Source organism: Lepisosteus platostomus, chromosome 8, assembly GCF_059453375.1.
Source record: "Lepisosteus platostomus isolate fLepPlt1 chromosome 8, fLepPlt1.hap1, whole genome shotgun sequence".
Classification (NCBI taxonomy): domain Eukaryota; kingdom Metazoa; phylum Chordata; class Actinopteri; order Semionotiformes; family Lepisosteidae; genus Lepisosteus; species Lepisosteus platostomus.
In genome coordinates this window covers 31,587,466-31,607,209 of record NC_142618.1, presented here as the reverse complement: position 1 = coordinate 31,607,209, position 19,744 = coordinate 31,587,466, and the positions used below count along the sequence as shown (strand labels likewise).

Genomic DNA, 19,744 nt, shown 5'->3' with positions numbered 1-19,744 from the left:
AATCCTCAGAATTCTGTCAGAACTAATCTGGATTATATTGAACTTACTGCCAGTCCAGACACATGATGCAGATCAAGACAGGTTTGAATGCAATCGGCCTCAGAAGTCAATTCATTTATTAGTGTCACTTCTGAACAAGTGAACAACAGGACTGAGTTTCTTAGAATTACTAGTAATTTCAAAATTTGTTTTTTTATGAGCTTCATTGTTAGAAACAATTTTGTTCTGAGAAAATCCTACTGATGTCTTGAAATTGCTGATAGCAACATGATGCAGTTCCTCTCTTGCTGCTCCAAGAACACAGTTTGACCTTCTAGCCTGCACACTCCGATATTCCAAACAAAATGTCATATACCAAACAGAAGGTTATTTCCTTCCTTCAGTCAGGGCTGACTTTTAACAAAGGACTAGTCTGCATTGTGCAAGGTTGCAAAACTTTGGATTTTATTTGAATTCCAACACTGACAAAATCAACTTTTCGCTGTTCCACACTGCAAGAGATGCAGTACTTTCCACAGATACTCTACTAAGACAGCTAGTGTGTTTGAAAGATCATTGCAACACAGTGAAGGAGCAAACAGGTAAGTAACTCTGCCTGTGGGCTCAAGGAATTGTGCAACACCAATCTATTTTCCCCTTCACATGTCCTCCTGCTTCTCTGTGTTTTTTTTTTGGTTGGGGCAACTGCTACAGTATGTGTAAGAAACAGATCTTCCAGTCTCACATTTTCAGCTTTCTGTTTCTTGTTATTGTTAATGGCAAACATTGACAGTTCTGTAGAAGAGGTTAAACTACAGTATACATTAACTGACTGAAACCTCAGAAGATGAAAAGGAAGCTTTTACAGCAAGATGTATGCAAGATTAAAATGACCAAAAATAATGTGTTCCAGGTTGTTTTAGACAAACTTGCCTGTTTTTCTGTTTAGATAAAATTATTTTTAATTTATCTGGGTTACCAAATGGTCCTTTTTAAATATTACTTTGAACAGATCTATAAAGTTATAAAATAATCCAAAATAATGGACACATTTACAGTACTTTCTCTGCTTCATCAATTCACCTGGAAACACCTGCCCAGCATCAAGCTGCTATACAATGGATGTCTAATAGCAAAGCCTGTGCCTGCTGGATCTGTACCTGGAGTGACAATTTCAGTATGAAGTGCTTATGATTAGACTGCTGTGTCTGACAGTGTGAGGTCAAGTAAAGTTTCCAGGTCAGTTATATTGTTGTGTCTCATTGTCCTAATTGCTGACAATGTTTTTTAATTAGATGAGGCAGAGAAGAGAGAATCATTATCCCCTGCTTTTGAATGTATCGATGACTTTTCTTTCCCAGTCTCTGTTAATTCATTTCTCTCTGCTTTAACCTCTCTCTTCCTCAGTCTCCTGTATTTCTTTTTCTTCATCTCCTTCCATTAGTTCCTTCAGCCCTGTAGCTCCCTCCTTCTCCCACAGTTCAATTCAAAGTGCATCGGAACGAATCATTGTCATTTATAGTGCTGTCAAACCATGACATCATTTAATAATTTTCTATAATAAATAATGAACAACATACAGCATATTGAGGGGAATATGGCAGTTAGTTTGCAAGAAATATGGCAGAAATCCTTTGTAAAACTAAAGCAAAATGAATTCCTGTTTACATCTATTTGTTATAGTCCAGAGATGATACTCCCTTCTGTGTCTTCCTTCTTTGGGTATGATTTCTAAAGACCATTGCCAAACTCTTTCAGCATCATTCAAGCAGGGGTGATACCCGCAGACTGGGCAATTGCTGATGTAATGACCATCCCTAAAAAGGGCAACAGAATTCAGCCATGATATTCTAGAACATTCTCTTACATCTACAACAGGTAAAGTTATGGAAGACTAAAATGTGGCCTTTGCCATAACATTGGGTAAGTGTGCCAGTATGGAACAACTTACCCAGCCACGTTTCTTTCAAAACAGATTAATTAATCACCAAACAGGGGAGGTGGGCCAAATAGCCTCCTCTTGTTTTTTTTTAACATCACATTTTAACATTGTTTGCATCCTTTATGTTCACAAACTGGAGCACAGGAGTGGAAACTATGTAGAAGTGCATTTAAAACACAAAAACAGGAGGCACTTTGTTACGCAAAGAGTTGTGGGGGTGTGGATCAAGTTACCCAACCATATTGTCAAAGCTGATAACTTGGCATGTTTGAAGAAACATCTGGATGAGAGGCTTGGATCAATTTGTTATTAACTACAAAAACCTATATTTTAAAATAGAAATAAATATGATTTGTACAATATATAAATAAACCTAAATATATAGTTTGCAGCCATTCCTACATTTTTAGTGCCAATCATGACCTCGGAAGCCAAAGGAAAATGTCACGTTGTTCGGAAGAGGTACATCTTATTACATTTTCAAAAATAGAAACTGAATACCGACTGCAGGTTTATAGATATTATTTATTCATAGCTGGCAAATAGCCACAGAGGAACACATTTCCCCCTCTGTTCTTATTTATATTCAGTAGTTAGCGCACAAGCTGATAGCAGTTGGTGTAATTGGTTACTTTCTGCGGCGAGACGTGTTGCGGGCCGCCTGTTTCCTCTCCTTGCGGCTGAGCTTCACCTTGCCGTCCTTGGACACGTCCTCCTGCAGGGCCCCACTGGGGCTGGCTGAGGGCAGGCAGGCAGCGTTGACGTGTGGCAACAGGGGGCGCTCCGGAGCTGCAGCTGCATGGTCTCTCTTGGCGGCGGGCGAGGGCTTGTAGATGAGGTGGAAGACGAACGCGTTGGAGTAGCTGAAAGCCGGAGATGGAGGCGAGGAGAAGAAGGGGGGTTGGCAGTGGTGGAGAGAAAACGGCGAGAGCAGTGAAGGAGAGAGCGAGATAGAGGGAGACAGAGGGAGAGAAAGGTAAAGATGAAAGCAGACAAGAAGAAGAGGGGAGAGAGAAAGATGATGGGAAGAGATACAAATATGAATGAGAGAAAACTGATTCACCTATATCCATGTACTATTTTCCCTCCCTCCTGTCTCTTGCTCACCAGGGCAGGTAGCTGTCTCTGCTGGTAATGCGCAAGGGGCAGTGGAAGGGATTGAGTGTCGGAGGAGACAGTGACCCTCCTGTTGCAGCGCTCATGACCTGCTGGCTGGACACACAGCTCACCTCACTGGGCTCACAGAAATAGGCTGGCACCTTCAGAGCCTGGGAGAGAAGCGCAACAATACTACAATACTGCAACTGCAAGAGGGATCATGATCACAGGAAAGGTTTATGCACTTATTCCTCTGATTTATTCCTTTAACTACACAATCCCTCAGTACTAAAATAATTGGTAAAAACAGAATCACAACAGGGGGTATTTGCTTCTATCCTCTCCATTTTGCAACTCCTATCACCTTGGTTCATGACTACGGCATCTCAAGCAGAGAACCATTATTATTATTATTGTTATTATTATATTGTTACACTTATATAGTGCTTTTTTGGACACCCCACTCAAAGCGCTTTACAGGTAATGGGGTCTCCCCTCCACCACCACCAATGTGCAGCACCCACCAAGATGATGCAATGGCAGCCATAGTACACCAGTACACTCACCACATTAGTGGGGAGGAGAACAGAGTGAGGAAGCCAATTCATAGACGGGGATTATTAGGAGGCCATGATTGGTAAAGGCCAGGGAAAAAAAGTGGCCAGGACACTGTGGTAACACCCCTACTCTTTTCAAGAAAAGCCCTGGTATTTTTAATGACTACACCAGGACATGAATCAGGACATCAGTTTTACATCTCATCCGAAGGACGGCACCTTTTAACAGTAGAATATACGTATACTATAGTGTACACCAAAAGAATGGCTTTTAATTTTTTCCTACTCCTTCATTCATTCTACAACTTAATATAATATCAATAATACAGCTTAGAGCTCAAAGTGTTTATCAGTGAAAATGTTAAATGAATAACCACCTGAAATGAAGTCCCACAGCTGTGCAAGGACAGTCTCTTTGCACTAATTATTTTATTCCTCTGGATTTGAAAACACTATAAAAACCAAGTAATCTCTCAAGTGACTTAGTTAGAAGGGATTAAATTATTAAAATAAATATTCATTACACATGCCTTGAAATAAGGTATAGGTTATAACAAATGTTTAAGAAAATGAGGGGTCCATACCTAAACCAAAGCTTGGGTTTATAAAATGAACCAGAATGTAGAACCTCACTCTGCTTTTTTAAAACAGGCCCAAATGTAAACAGTATTATGGGTAAAGACAATCTTGCACGCAGCACAGTATTGTTACCTGCAGCCTTGGCAGAGTGCTGAGCCAAGAGTCACCAAGACCAAACCCTGACCTGAAACCTGCAGAGAAAAATGGGGACAGATTCTAACTGAAAAAACAGAGAAAATATTGGAGAAAAGGAAACCAAATCACAGAGGCCGTGAGAGACTGAATTACTGGCACTGTGAGACAAAGGAACAAGTAATAGGTTTATTTCATGCTGAAAAGAGATGAAAGAAAGCACAGCATTTCGGCTGTGGAGCCTTCTTTGGTTGTCAGGGTGAACCCACCAGAACTACTGTGAGACGAATGCAGAAATTGAGAAAGTGCAACTCTGACATGAAGAGATATGAAAAAGACTGAGAGACGATGAGACTGACATTGACACCTGAGACTCCAATGGACTGAAAGGTATGGATAATGCAGGTATCTTGCAATGCAGTACACAGATACAGACAGAGACAGAAACAGGGTCATGTAATGAAACAGCTCATTACAAGTCAACAAATACGCAAGAAAAAAAAATTGCCCCTGCCCCTATTTCCATACTTACCAATCACCAGGTTGGGTTTGGGACCTTGAAACAAGTGATACGCCCGGGAGCAAATTCTGACCCGGATGCTTTTCTTATCTGTCTTCTCCTCCGATGCCATGCTAGGGCTCTCCAGGGTCACATGACCATCCTGCGTGCAATCAGGAAACAATGACCAGTGAAGTTGTGGCTGAGCAAAACACCCACATCCTGTTCACCTTCCAAGTCTAACCCCTATGTGTACTTCTTCTTGAACCCTGAAACCCTCCAGCCTGTATCTCCGTGTTCTGTAGACCAAATCCCATACCTTCTTCCCAAATACCCTACATGCCACTTTTCACAACACTTCATACCTCTACACTCTTCATCCTGTCTAGTTCTCTAGACTCCAGTTGTATAATTAGACTCCCTATTCCTCTAATCTAGTCCACTACAAGACAAACTGCAGCCTATTTTATAATCCAGTATTCTTTGCCCAGTTACCCACCCCCTATACCAAAAAACTATACTCTGTTATATAAGGCAGTTTTCTCTCACAACCTGTTTAAAGTACATCAGTAGAGTGGCTTGAGAGGACTGGACTGAGTTCGAGTCGTCTCTCTTTTAGCTTATTCTGTTATACCCCTGTGGCCTGGTAGAGAATACAGAGTAGATGTCATGGAAATCAGGGATCAATCAGAGACATGGGTAACCTGTTTTGGCCATACCTTCCTCTGCAGTAGAAGCTGCTGCTCATCATAGTCTTTGGGGAGCTTCTCCCCCACGAACAGGAGTTCAAAGGTCACATGAGGGAGAAGGTCAGACAGCTCCTGGGAAAGCAGACAGACGCACAAAGTTAGACACCAGAGCAGGCAGAAAGAAGCAGGAGGACCATACACATCCCTCCTACTCAATTTCCCCAATGTGAAACAGGGTAAGCATGAAGGAAGCTCACTTCAAGATGTGTCTTCTAAGTTATATCTCACAATGCTAGTGCCCTTCAAAGCAGAACGAGGGCATATGTGGGTGATTAAAAGAACCCCCTAGGTATTGCACCCTGTGTGTGCATTATTGGAAGTATAAGAGTGGAAGGCTGGAGATCAGGAACAGCCATAGACAAATGATGAGACAGATGAGCAAAGAGAAGACAGACTGAGTGGTGTGTGTGTGTGCAGACAGGCTGCCTCACCCAGAAGGTAAGCAGCATATTGAACTCCCTCTCACTCTCAATGATGTGGATCTTCAGTGACTGCTTCTTCAGGATATTCAGCTCTGGGACTGTGCCAAGGAGAGACACACAGATAGAGGGGAGATCAGAAAAATAGATTCAGGCAAATACAAAGAGAGACTCAGAGCATGTCAGGGATAGCGCCACAGTTAAAGACACACTAGACCAGGTATCCTTTCAAAATCCATTCTGTTCCACTGCAATCCAGTCTTTGCTTATTTGAACCATCCATTCATCTTCTAACCACTTCAACGAATGGGGGTTGCAGGGGAGCCAGAGCCTATCCTGGAAAGCAACAGGCGCAGGTCAGGAAACATCATAAATGGAACGCTAGTCCATCTCTTACATGTCCCTTAGTTATTTAATGGATTCTCCAGCTGTAGATCACTTTGATAAGTAAAGGGTAGATTTTCAATGGAGCAGAATGAAAGTAACAAAGTTGACAATCTCCTGCACTAGACACCTGATGCAGAGACAAAATTGCAAGGTGAAAACAAAGAGAAGGACAGACGAGTCAGACAACCATACAAAGACAGACAGATAGACGGATGTGCGGTCAGACGGGCAAGTACTCACAGTTACGAGGCACCAGTGAGGTGATGATGTAATAAATAGTGAGAGGACAGCTGAGCAGGACTGCCACTGGAGAGGAGAGCTCGAACCCACGCCACTTGTAATACTGCAGCCAGGACACTGAGAGAGAGGAATAATATTTCTGTCAAGATAATCAGGGTAAGATAGTGAGCAATAAAACCACAATGAGAATACTAGGAGACTGAGGGATAATACTACAGTCCGAATGTTGAGACTGCAGTAGGCTAAGAGAGAACAAGGAGGCAATGTTATAGTCAGGGCACTGAGAGAAAGAGTGAGAGTATTCCAGTGAACAACGAGGGAGAAGAGTCCTGCTGTGAGGACAGAAAGAAATACAGGATTGTGAGCAGTGTTACGACACTGTCTTACCCAGAGGGGTGTTTAAGCTGGGTGCAGTAGGGGGAGAGCAGCTGAGCATCATCTCTGACTCCTGTAAGGGACCAAAGGGCTGCCTGGGAGCTAGACACATCCAAAAAGACAGGGTTAGGATCACAATTAGAGACAAAAGACCAGGGACTGATCCACTGCAGGAGTTCAATCTAACTTGAGCTTTTGTTACTGCTTGGCCCTTAGTTGTTGAGCGGTCCCTACAACTAAGTAAAAGATAGTAGGATAAAGATTTTCAATAGACCAGAATGATAGTGACAAAGTTCCTGAGCTCCTGAAGCAGACACTACCTGAAGCAGAAGGAAAAGCACCACACCGGTACAGTATACAGTACAGTATACAGTATAGTAGAGTATGGCATGAACTTTATTGGAGTGTGGTCTAGGAAACTGGGTTATGAACGGTGTAGACCACATATTAGATACATGATATCTGAATACAGGTTCCAGGGCAGAATGGCAAAATGGCTTAAAATATAATCTATAGATCAACATGGCCTGTGTTGGCATATAGGCAGTAGGTAGGTTACAGGGTAATGAAAGTAAGGCTATGGAGTATAATGGTACAGTCTATTAATCTGTGGGATAACATCTGGGCTATAGACCATCAGGGTGTAGGTTGTATAGCAGGTAGCTATGATGTAGCCAAAAGAGCAGTAGGGTTTAGTGTAACAGGGTGTAAACCATAGGGAAATAGGCTATGGTAGTGCCTGTGGGTTAGACAATAGAATTTCAAGGTATAGTGTTTAGATTCGTAAAATGTGGGGCAATAGATTATAATGTGTTGGGGTGCAGATTAAAGGCCAAGCTATGCCTCACCCTTGCCCATGCAAACCTGCAAGCTCTGCTGGGGAGCTCTCTCTGGGCTGCTTCCTTACTGGCTCCACTTCCTGGAAGGCAGAATGGACCAGCATGCTCTGCTGCAGCCAGTACCCACTATTCAAGCCTCTGGATGACAGGAAGTGCTCCACATCAAAGTCTGGTGATGTTGTTTCTGAACAAGCAAGTGGGAAAGAAAGTGAAAAAAATGGGCAGGAAGAAAAAAGCCTCCCGAATGGCTCAACCAGCAAAGTCGCCTGCACGAGTGGGGGTTCAAGCCTGGGTCATTTCACTAGCTGACTGTGACTGGGATTCCCCATCAGTGTTGAACAATTTGACAGATCACTTCTCACAGTAGGGTGAGATTAGTTGCCAGGATTCTCTCAACTCCTGGTGACAATGCAACCCCTGCTGCCTGGAGTTTGCAGTACTGTCGGTAAGGGATGTGCCTCTCCCCCAGTCAGCAACAAAAGCTCTGGAATGGGGCTGTGCTGCCCATGACGTGTCAAAAGAGGAGAGTCTTGGGGAGAGCAGGTCAGAAGAGTTTGCCTACACCTCTTCTCTCCTGTGTGCTCTTGCAGGGTTTGTAGTGTAAGAAGGAGATGAACAGGTAGAAGAAGAGAGAAACAGAGTTGGGGAGACAAGGAAAGAAATGGAGAGAGCAAAAAAGACTGAAACTGTGAACTCTAGTTACAGAAGACAAAGTGAATGATTCATTCCTGACTAACAGACGAAAGGGACAAGCATGGCTGTGAGGTGAAGAAAAACAGAAGAACAAACAAATTAATTAATTGCGTTTCTCACCTGCAGAGTAAGTGAAGGGCATATCAGCCAGCTGACTACAGTGCGACATGAACTTGCCAAGCAGGGGGCAGCAGTGCTGGTGACTGACATCAGCTGGGCTCTTGGACCAGTCCGCTTGGACACACTGCTCTGAGCAGTACAGCACTGCCTGACATTTGGGGCTGGGAAAGAGGGAGAGGAGGAGGAAAGGAGAAGCAGAGAGACCGGGAAGTGGGAAATGTGCAGAGGGGCAGTATGAAAGTGTCAGATGAAGTGTGGCATTCCAGAGGAAGGAGGGAGTGAAAGAGAGAAGTGGAGGAGGATAAAACAACAGTGAAGAGAGAGATGTAAAAACAGAGAAAGACAGAGAGGAGAGAAAGATGCAAAGCGTAGGGGGGCAAAGGAAAACAATTCAAGGGTAAAGAAGTACAGCACAGCACACAGTAACAATATACATGCCAAAGTAGGAATAGGAGAATAGGGGGTTCAAATCCCTATTTCAGTAAAGACGTGAAATCACTGGTTAGAAATTTAGGGATGTTTCAAATAATTAGTATAATGTGTGCACAATAAACACAAACATCCTTCATCCTCTCTCTTCCTTTACTTTCTCTTCTTCTCTTTTCTCATTCATCCCTCCCTCTCCCTCTGTCTTCTCGTTTTCCTTCCTTTTCCCAACCTTCTCCCACTCACCCTCCCTCTTCTGCCTTCTTCCTCTCCTACACTCATCCTCCTCTCTCCCTTTCCCTCCTTGCCTTACCAGGGTCTCAGTGGGGCCTCAAAGGCATGTTTCTTACACACGTGGCAGTGGCGTATTGGGGGCCAGCGCAGGGCGAACCCTTCCTTCGGTGCCCAGCCTGTGAAACACTGCTTGGACAGCTCCACTCGCAGGGCCGAGAGGGCATTGCCAGAGAGGATCCTGGGAGAGAGAGATGGGGCACGTGAGAAGGGCGATGGGAAAACGAGGGGGTGAAAGGGCTTATGAAAGTAAGAAAAAGGGAAATTAATCTATTTTTAAATACGTAAACCTAAATAAATAAACCTAAAATACAAAAAAGCTTCTTCTGTCTACTTGCCTGTATACTAACATATCTGTTGCTAACCTTCCTGTCCATCAGCCTCTTTGTCACCCCTTCTCTATGTGTTAGTAAGTCTGTATGTTTATAATTTCTACCAAATTCAAAGAGCTTTATTAGCATGAGAAATTAATTACAGTGTTGTCAAAGCAATAAATATTAGCAATCATACTGACAGACATTTACACTAAAATGTCAGCAAATGTGACAGACTCTGTGTTTCTCCTTCCTATTTGAACTGATGTCTGTCTGACTGACCTGTGTATCTGTCTGTCACCCACGGTGAGTGTCAGAGGTCTCCTGGCTCCACCTCTACCCAGGGGTGCCTCCATACATTGCCTTAGCAATCCCACAATCCTCAGCACAGGCACGTTTCCTTTGGTTCCTCCCTCCAGGAGGTCAAATCCCAGGGGGACTCCAGCACTGTCTGTCACCAGGAAGAGGCGCTGTACCGTACACTCTGCTGACAGAAGGAAGAGTGGGAGCAGTTCAATATTTGCACAGTGAACGCCAGCACACAATAGCACAGAGAGTGAATGGGCACTGTGCTACTGTCACTACGCTAATGTCACAAATTATTCCCTAAATTCAGAAATCTAAGTCCAGAGTTCCCACACCTGCCAGAATCACAACAGGAACTCAGTTGAACTGGCAAAACAATATGTGATCTCCCGTCATAGCCTGAGGAACAGTGAGTCTGTTTCCCTATAATGCTCCATATGTTTACAGTATATGTAAATATTTTATGATATGTCTTTGTTGTAAATGTCTGTAATTTGTCTGTAGATTCTATTTTATATTTATTTTTTGTTTTGTTTCATGTTAATTTTTATTTGCTTTGGCAACACTGATTGTACTCATCCGTCATCTTGAATTGAATTGATTGGGAGGGAGTAGAAGATGGGACCAGCCAATGAGGGTGAGACTGAGAGAGACAGTACATTCTACAAAACTGACCCTGCTGTCACCCACTGAGTAGTGACTGTAGCACAGCCTCTTGCTGCTGAAAGAGTCCTGTCAGTTTGGATGAGTTATGGAGTTCCAGTAGAATAACTTTGTGTTTCCTGTCCTGAGTGTTGCATTTGTGTCCCTCCATTCCTTGATTGCTGCTGATCTTGAAAAGGACCCCTGATCTGAATCAGATTCCCTTCAGGATTTTGAATACCCGATATGTTCTAAGCTAAAAAACTCCCTTTTAATCCATCTGATTATGATGTTCTCTTCAGGCCAGGAACGAGACAGCCATTCTTGCAAAGTGGTGCCCAACATTGAACACAATATTCCACTTCATTGCTTCCCTCAAATTGAATTCTATTGAAATCCACACAACCAAGCATTTTCTTGGCTTTATACAGCTTCACTGCACTGTGTGGAGGAAAAGGGACAATGACATAGCATAATTCCATCCATCCATTTTCTAACTGCTTCTTACAATTCAGGGTCTTGGGGAAACCAGAGCCTCTCCTGGCAAGCAATGGGCACAAGGTGGGGTACACTGAAGAGGACTCCAGTCACAGGGCAGACACACACACAAAAACAGACACACACATAACCTGCCTTTATGTCTTTGGACTGTGGGAGGAAGCCAGAGCCCCCAGAGGAAACACATGGCGAGAACATACAAACTCCACACAGACAGCACTGAGGTCCAGAACTGAACCCAGGGCCCCTGTGCTGTGAGGCAGTAAATGCTAACCACTGCATTACCAGAGAACACAGCTCTCCTACATGTTTTTATCTAGTTCAATACCACCTATTTGACACCTAACACATACAGAATATTTTGCAACCTGCATGTAATACCCGTGCATTTCTACACATTCAATTTGAATTTCCAGGGATCTGCCCATGTCTGAACTGTGGCCACGTTTTCTCTATTACATGTTTTGCTACATTACATCAGACACATTACCTTCAGCTCCTCTTATTTTCACATTATTTACTGAACTGACCATTGTACTGACTTTAGTCTAGACATTGTTCCAATCTGCTCATTACAGTAAATCCCCTTAACTGCTATATTGACCCTGATTTAATTATCAACTAAACCACTAAGGGATTGGTTGTAGTACAATTAAGGAGAAGTCACAATTAAGAGTAACGTAGGCTCAGAACATGGATGTAAATTATGAAGAGCAGCAGTCCTAAAACTGCCCCCTGTGGTACCTCTCAATAACCTCAGAGACGGAGACAGAAATGGTGGGGATCCATTTCTAACAGTGTGGTACATTTCTCATTTCTAATGTGGTCCATCTCTGCTCACCTAGATCTGATTGGTCTAGACTGGCCAAGCTGAGCCGTGGTTTGACCGTGGCGGAGATGGGGATGCAGTCTAGCACATGAAGGAACCAATGAGGACTGGACTGATCCACCGGGAGGCGGGGGCATCGCTTCACGTTACCGTCAGCACCCCTCCTCTCTTCTTTTCTCCGGCCACACTCCGCGGCCCGGTAACAGCAAAACCAGCGGGACATTGCGTCACAGAACTCTATCAGGGGATCGCGGTAACCTGTCACAGTCTCCATTACTGAGAGACAGCGGGAAAGACAGGGAGGTGGAAAGGAAATGGGAGAAGGAGAACCGAAGAAAGACAATGGATTTAATGTCAGAGCACATTTCAATCTAAAATTAACATTCCCGTTCTCAAATTGTCACCAACAGACTTGTACTTTACTCAGTGTTAGTTTTTAGTCTATGCATCTGCTTCCCAAAGTGATTACATAATAATAATAATAATAATAATAATAATAATAATAATAATAATAATAATAATAATAATAATAACAACAATTCCAGTTGTATAAGTTAATGTAATTGAACCTTCTCGGTATTATCTTCCTTGATTCCCTTCTTGCCTGCTTCTCCTTAACACGCCTGTTGGCGAAACCACTGTATATAGTTTATCACCAATTCGAGTGTAAATAAATAAATTGTGTTAAATTCGAACAAAAATATTGTTTTCCGAAAGCGATGATGTCATCAGATAGTGCATCGTATCCTTCAATCGAAATTCGAAATTGGAATAAATGAGTTCTTAAAGCACGGAACGGTCAATCTCCGGGTTATTTTAAGGATGTATATACGTGTATATTGTGCAACAATTAATTCTTAGATTTACTCAAACATTTTTTGAAAACCCCAAACTTCGAGGGCCAGAAGGTTGTTTTCTAGTTCTAATTACACTTCACCTAATTTAACTCGCTATTTGCGTAATTTAACAAGTTGAATGTTTTCCTATTTTTAAGAAGCTGGAGATGTAAAATTCATATACCAGCTGGACGTGACCGGAGTTTTAAATCTCTTCAATAGGCGATCGAGCATCACGTCCGAGGAAATGACTGCCCGGGTCCCAAAGAGACAAATATGTTATATTCTTGTTATGTGTTATGTTATTGGGTTATGTGTTTCTTTAGCAACACTGTAATTCATCTGACACGCCAGTAAAGGTCTTCGAATTTAGAATTTGCTTCTGCGTCTATGGACATTTTTTAAAACCTAAAGACTTATAATTTCACTTTAGCTTTTAAGTTTTTTTCTTCCGTTGTATCATTCGAGCGTTATTGTACAGTAAGATTTTTCAAATAGCTATTTAAAATGTGCGTATAAACCAAGCTATTATAAAAAAACATCCGATTGCTCTCTTCAAGATGTAATAGACTCTTGTACAGTTTTGTTTTTTTCTAATTGCTTCGATTTCTGAGTTCTCCGCAAATGAATGGTCTCCAGTATAATAAGTATATACTGTAGTTCTACAGCAGTGGTTATCTTGCCTTGGCCTTCAGGGACACTGCTGCTTTCTATTCCAGTTTAGCTCTTCAAGTCCAGTGCAAATCGGTGACTCGGTTGGTCTGCTTGTTTAGACTTTTATTTAACTTGTTTCTTTGGTGAGTTCTGTCAAAACCCCCTACTGTAATTCGAGGGTACTGTTTTCAACAGCTTTAGCTCAGAGAACTTTACTCAGCTTGTCCTAAACTTTCTTACTATAATTTCTGACTTACCAGCTGTTGTTACTTGATCAATGTATTATGAACAGACACCGCTATCAAACAGCTCTCACAAATATTTTTTTTTTGCTGCGGAAGTCCTTTTGGTTATATTCAGGCAAGACCTGAATGAGGGCAGTTCTGAAATCCCATTTTACCTAATAAAAACTGAAAGTAATTTACAAATGTTCAAAGCAGATAACCGTGTTTAGGAACTCGGCTACGGAAAAAAAAAACAACGTACTAGGGTTGGAAGTACTGTTGAACAGTAAACGAAATATAGTAATCGCACCTTCACCTGCCTGTACCGATGTCACGAATGGAGGGGATTCAGTCCCTATCATCTAGTGTTGTATAGGTCCGCGTTTAATTTGAGAATTTAAGAACAAGACTTTTTTAGATATACGTTTTTTTCATGTTGCACGTTCATTTTATAGCCACGAGACCGCGGTCACCATCAACTAAAGTTTGGAACCGCGTTTCAAATCATCTCCTCACTTACCGCTTGTCCAATTCAGAGTTACAGTGGCGAGTGGCATTTCAGTTTTTCTCGTTCGGTAGTCGTAAACCGCGAACGTCTGATTGCGGTTGACCTAGAGCTCCTTCACATTAATTCTTATTATTTAATAAGGAGATTATGCCTTCCGAGGAAACCTAGGATTAAACATTTAAATACATTTAATTCATAATATTAATAAGGATGTGTTTGGGCCGGTGATATGTACTGTACGTTTGGGGAGGGAGGTGTTGTATTGGAAAAGGTTTTGAAACACCGATTTCACCCATAAAGGTAGTCTGCCTCTAACAATGGTCTAATTATGGAGCAAGGATGCTAGGCACCCTTAGGTCTGTGAGGTATACCTTCCAGTGGTCAACAGCAGAACTGATCTCAGGCAGTAACTCTCCTGGTGTCCCTCAAAGCTGCACAGAGCATTCTTGGGGTATTACATCTGAAGGAAAATGAGATGTTATAGTTGTCGGTGTCCTGAGGATAAACCTCTCACATCACTGAATCAATAGACAATATAAATTATTTTGTTTGCATCATGAATATGCAACATTTTGCAACTTGAATTTATGTTTTTTTCATTGTAAATACAAATATACATAGAAACTTAATCTGATGGGAGCTTTCCTGGCACTGGTCTATACAATCTCTGAGGTGAAATGTACTTTCTCTAAAGATTAGACTTGAAAGGATCAGAATGTCCTGAAGCTTTGTTAATCTTTGATTCCCAGTTTGGTCACCAAGGGAGAGGAATAATGGTCGCTACACTGGCCCATCAGAGAATACAAATTAAAGGTAATGGGACCCACATCCATCCTGGGTCTTGTACAATGGCCAGTGGCTGTGACTGAGCTGTTTCTGATGTGAATTGCATATAGTCATCTACACAAAACTAGCACAGTGCAGGCTGACACCAAGAGCCATAGATGATCTAAGCTGCCACCCCAGAAGGGTGTTATAAACAGAACCTAAAATATACATAGGAGCTCTGCTGTGTCTGTGGGCTATACAGAACATTATACATGAGAGCTGTATAGAGGAGGTAAGCACAGCTCACGTCTTTTTAAATTAGGTACCAGTAAGAAGCGAACAGTTTATTTTCTCACAGAAGGACACAATAAAGTCATTAAACAACACGTAAATCTGCCGTGGTGCTAATTTACAAGGTTCAGCAGGCACTTAAAAAGCCCCTTCCTGATTTTGAGCAGTAGGACTTTGTTCTTCCTTTTCTAATCAGATTCCCTACGACTCCAGGAGCCACTGCACTGACCTGACAATAGCCAGGGATGCCAGGGGGAGAGAGCTCTCTGTTTGTTGCAGTCTGCAGGAGAGATCAATGATTCCACTCATGCCAGCACTATCTCCCTCACACACCGAGATTATCCTCAGCTGTGTAAAAGACACACTCAGCTGGAAACGCAATGCACAAAAAAGTCATCAAGGAGGGTTTTCAAGCCTTGTCTTCCCTAGACAAAAGAGCAGTGTCTTTCACTTCCAGCTGTTGTGTTAATCTGCTTTTTAAATTATTTATTTTACTGTTATTTGCCTAGAAGATATCAAGGCGACTTACAATACTAATGTGGGAATCTGGAATATGTTAGCCAGCCATGGTGTTGAAGGCAGTTCTCCTGGTTATGTTAAATGAGATGGGATCTTGAGGAGGTGGGTAAGATGAAATACAGTAGCTACTACCAAATGGACTAGATTGACCAAATGGCCTCTTCTTATATGAAACTCTTTTTGTACTATGTAGTGGTCAGATGGACATTATTTTTCAGTGACTTGTTTCTGGACTGAACAGTAAACTGATACATCAGTTCTTTTTCTTTTCCCGTTTACAACCGTTTTTGTGCAATATATGCCAGGGACCTGTGCAATACATTTATAGTTATATTCATATTGTGCAATACGACTTTTTTGTGGACTGTTCTGTTCTAGTTTGTTCTTTGCGTGTTCTGGACTGTGAGTAACTCTTCTTAGTGCACTTCTCACTGTACTGATTGTATTGTATTATTATTATTGTACCATTCGTTACACTGTTGCTGTGTTATCTGTGTTAAGCTGCTGTTGCACTGCAATTTCCCTCACGGGATCAATAAAGTATCTATCTTTAAGTAGTTCAAGTAGGTAGCCGTGTCAGCATGTGTAGGCTGCAAAGGAACAAGTAAAGGTTTATTCATTGCTGAAAAGAGAAGAAAAGAAACACAGCATTTGGGCTGTTGAGCCTTCTTTGGGTGGCACTAATTTATGAAGCATAAAAATCATAAAAGGTTCTGTATGCTACTCAAACAAGAACATCTACACTTTCATAGTGGTCTGTATGATAGAAAATTTCCACAAAACAAAAAGAGTCTCAGTGGTGTAAAGATTCACAACGAGCTTAAAATAATCATGGTGAGCCAACTGCTGTGTATGTTTAAAGAAAATAATAACGGGGAATGCTTGGTAATCTGTATTTTATTGCAGTATCACTTAACAGGGATTCTGAGCTAACTTTATTTGTCTGCAGTTTCTGTATTTTCTTGCAAGGAAGAGAAGATGTATATATTTATCTTAGAACAAAGTATTTTTTCTGTAATGTCAAAACATGATGTGTGTTTTGTGTGTAACAAATGTTTGATCAAAGCAGCATGGGAGACTGTATGGAGCCGAGGGAGTGAGGCTGTAGGGTTAGTTTTTAGAGCTGATACCCTCTTTCTGGGGGAAATTCATTTTTAATGTGCTTGTTAATGCGTCCAAAGGAAACTAAAGAACTCAGTTTGTCTAGACTGTGGCAATGAAGTTTCACCCAGGTTGCAAACAATTTGTGGGCAGGATCATTTCATATTTTTCTAGAAAAATGCCAGATCAGGTATCCTGCAGTCTTCCTTGCAGTAATCTTTCTTATATAATGGACAATATATTTAGTCAGAAATTGTGTCTTCAGCCTCCTTCACTCAGCTCATCAAAACACGAAGAGCTGCTTATGGACCATAGGCAGGCTGATTCCTGTACAGTGAGCTCCCCCTATGGTCTGTAGTGTACTCAGCTACTGCAGTAAGCATTCCGATTCCCTTAACTTGTATTATCATGTTAATGCTATAATACAAGTTTCCTGTAATTGTAGTTTAAACTGGTAATAAACCAACAAAATGTGGATCCCTATTGAACATTACATACTGGAGAGGGCTGGAAACAGAATATTAACAGTTTCGTACAGACTTTTGTTTTCTGTCAATAGTAGACTGATTTTGTGTAGCACCCAATTATGACTCAATGACTCATGTCAGCCATTATATGACAGCAGCTGCAGATAAGGTAACATAACATAACATCACTTTATTAGCCCTATACAATTTCTTGCATTAGGAATTTGTCTTTTCGCATACCCCAGCTTGCTCTCCATGAAGAGGAGGTAGAAGAGTGAAACTGAAGGAGGTCAAAGTGTGCAGGCACTAAGTGGAATTCACTCAGGATATTGTTAACATCCCTAAACATATGAATACTGACTGCAATGGGATCTTTACCAAATAGTCAGGGCTTCAGTTAAACGTCCCTTCCAGAGAAAGAACCTGCTACAACCCTGTATCTCTGCTCACTATTCTGGGGAACGGGGGTGGAAATTTTGGTCCAGCCGTATGACAGTTTAGGCCAGGGGTAGTTAACTTTGGCACCCTAGATTATCAGCCACTCCAGGATTTTATTCCATTTTATCTTTAATTTTCTGGTAAATTAATTAAGGATCAATTCCCCCCAGGCTCAAAATGCTGTAATGCCAAGAAATCCAGTTGTCAAGGTTGACTACCCGTGGTTTAGTAGGCAGTCACTCGTCATTATTCTTGATGTTACTCTTATTTCACAAATACAGAAAAAGACATGCCGACGCCAAGGGCTTCTCCTTCATAACCGATTTACTGCGATCCTCACAGTACTTTGTAACGGTAAACTCTCCCTCTGCTCAGTTAAACCGTTTGAATTGTTATATTTCTTCGTGTAAGCTTGCTCAGGGGGTTTCTTGTTGATTAACCAGTTGTCTGTGACCGCCTGAGTTTTGTTTTTATCCGTTTTTGAGAAAATATTGATTTTTCACAAACTTCTAATTCCTACAGAAACATCTAAACTGTTTTTCTGGATTTTACGTTAGTTCGAATTGTAACCTCATTATCCGATGATTGCTGTACAAAATACTCTAAAATCTATTAATATTTGTTATATTTATTACTACTGTATATAATTATTTTCCATTTATCCATTTTGCGCCTTCGAAAAAACGTCCCACACCGCTGAGCTGTTCCCGGTCGCCGCTTGATGTCGTCAGGAAAAGGTCCGGAAACGAAAACGGTTGTTATGGAGAAGCATTTCCCCTGAGGGATAGAAAGAGAGAGAGAGGAACTGGAAAATAGAGCGAGAGAGCGAGGACGGGAAGCACGAATGGGAAAAGTGAGGAAGCTGTGACAGCGGCTCCTTCAACAGGTAGGTCGATCATCGTTTGATTTTGTTTCTTTCATGCTTTGTACTGTTTTCAATGGCTTATCGGAGCTACTTCGAATTCGGAGCAAAGCCAGGCGAAGCGGCGGCGTAGTTGCGGGAAGTTCAGCAGCAACACGATGTCAGTGGCAGGCAGCACCGCTCACCTCGCCGTGGCGGCTGAGTTCACGGGACTGACTCCATAGCTGTTCTGTCTCTTTCTCCGAAAGGCTAGGTTGTGTCGGAATCGGGTAGGCGTTGCTTTGCACTCGTTTTCTGCAGGGGTGTGAAGAGTTGCCCTTTTCGTTTTCTGATGGGAGTTTCACACGCAGCGCAACAGGCGGCTCTGGGATCTTGATACTGGCCTGACGTGTCTAGCGTGTGTTAGGGTTGCTTTTAGTCTCTCACTTTTATTGTTGGAGAGATGCTGAGAGACGTGGTGGGTGCGAGTTCGCTTCATTTAACCTGTAGAGAGAGAGAGGGAAAGCCTGTTTCATGCTCTAACAGAACCGCGGTTTCTGTCCAGACTGAACAATTAAAATGGTGCTGTAATTAAGTCTCTGTCATCACACTGACCTGACATTGTCTTCTTCTGTCCTACAAGAGAGAGCAGCGTGCTGTTTTTGTAAGTACTATCATTTTTTAAAACTTTTTACAACCCAGAGGCTCAGCCGTAGTAGTCTATTAAGGTCAGATTTCTATATGCTGAGGGAGCAGTGAGTGAACATCATATACAGTAATTAACCTGACGTGACTATGGTTTTAAAGACCGAAAGTCCAAATGATAAGTAAAGGTTACAATAACAGCGGTCTCAGATACAGTACTGTACCGTATTCCCTATCTCTAAACTGATAGCACAGACACTTTATCAACTGTATAAGACTGTTCCTTAGCACGCTGACTGACAGAACTGATTGGATACTGGCAAATGCAGCACGCTGACTGAATGAATGAATGGCTGGCACAGAGAGACTGCTGACTGAGGGACACTCTCCCTGACTGACGCATTGCTCGAGATACACCAGCAGCTCCCTCTCCTTACTCTCTTCACACTGCTGTGCTGGGCCTCCTGCCAGGGACAGCATCATCTTTGAGCACTTCATCCAATTCAGCAATTTCATGCATTCTTCTAAAGTAATTGAG

The 19,744-nt window shown here is 42.1% G+C and overlaps 2 protein-coding genes across 12 annotated transcripts in view; one reads left to right on the top strand and one right to left on the bottom strand.

The window, feature by feature from the left end:
• Nucleotides 1–2,426: 2,426 nt before the first annotated feature.
• On the bottom strand, nucleotides 2,427–14,072 carry LOC148657207 (zinc finger MYND domain-containing protein 15-like). Of its 6 annotated transcripts, none has more exons than XM_088643176.1 (14): nucleotides 13,939–14,072; nucleotides 11,927–12,190; nucleotides 9,922–10,126; nucleotides 9,348–9,506; nucleotides 8,609–8,769; nucleotides 7,821–7,979; nucleotides 6,969–7,058; nucleotides 6,582–6,698; nucleotides 5,967–6,055; nucleotides 5,506–5,607; nucleotides 4,820–4,949; nucleotides 4,288–4,346; nucleotides 3,029–3,189; nucleotides 2,427–2,747 (listed from the first exon to the last, which is right to left on the bottom strand). In XM_088643176.1, the coding sequence occupies exons 1-14, from the start codon at nucleotides 13,988–13,990 to the stop codon at nucleotides 2,609–2,611; spliced, it is 1,887 nt and encodes a 628-aa protein (XP_088499302.1). In that variant the 5' UTR covers nucleotides 13,991–14,072; the 3' UTR covers nucleotides 2,427–2,608. The 6 variants fall into 6 exon arrangements, with proteins under 6 accessions (XP_088499302.1, XP_088499299.1, XP_088499298.1 ...); XM_088643173.1 differs by having other exon boundaries at nucleotides 2,427–2,784; nucleotides 9,922–10,123; nucleotides 13,939–14,066; XM_088643172.1 differs by having other exon boundaries at nucleotides 2,427–2,784; nucleotides 13,939–13,959.
• A 4,346-nt stretch (nucleotides 14,073–18,418) lies between these two features.
• ppp1r16a (protein phosphatase 1, regulatory subunit 16A) overlaps nucleotides 18,419–19,744 on the top strand; it is a 32,094-nt gene continuing 30,768 nt past the window's right edge. For 3 of the 6 annotated variants that reach the window (XM_088643149.1, XM_088643150.1, XM_088643151.1), the window contains exon 1: nucleotides 18,419–18,606. The gene's annotated coding sequence lies outside the window, so the exon portion shown is untranslated. Of the gene's footprint in view, nucleotides 18,607–19,090; nucleotides 19,226–19,744 lie in introns of those variants that run through there. The other 3 variants (XM_088643152.1, XM_088643153.1, XM_088643155.1) reach the window with 2 other exon arrangements.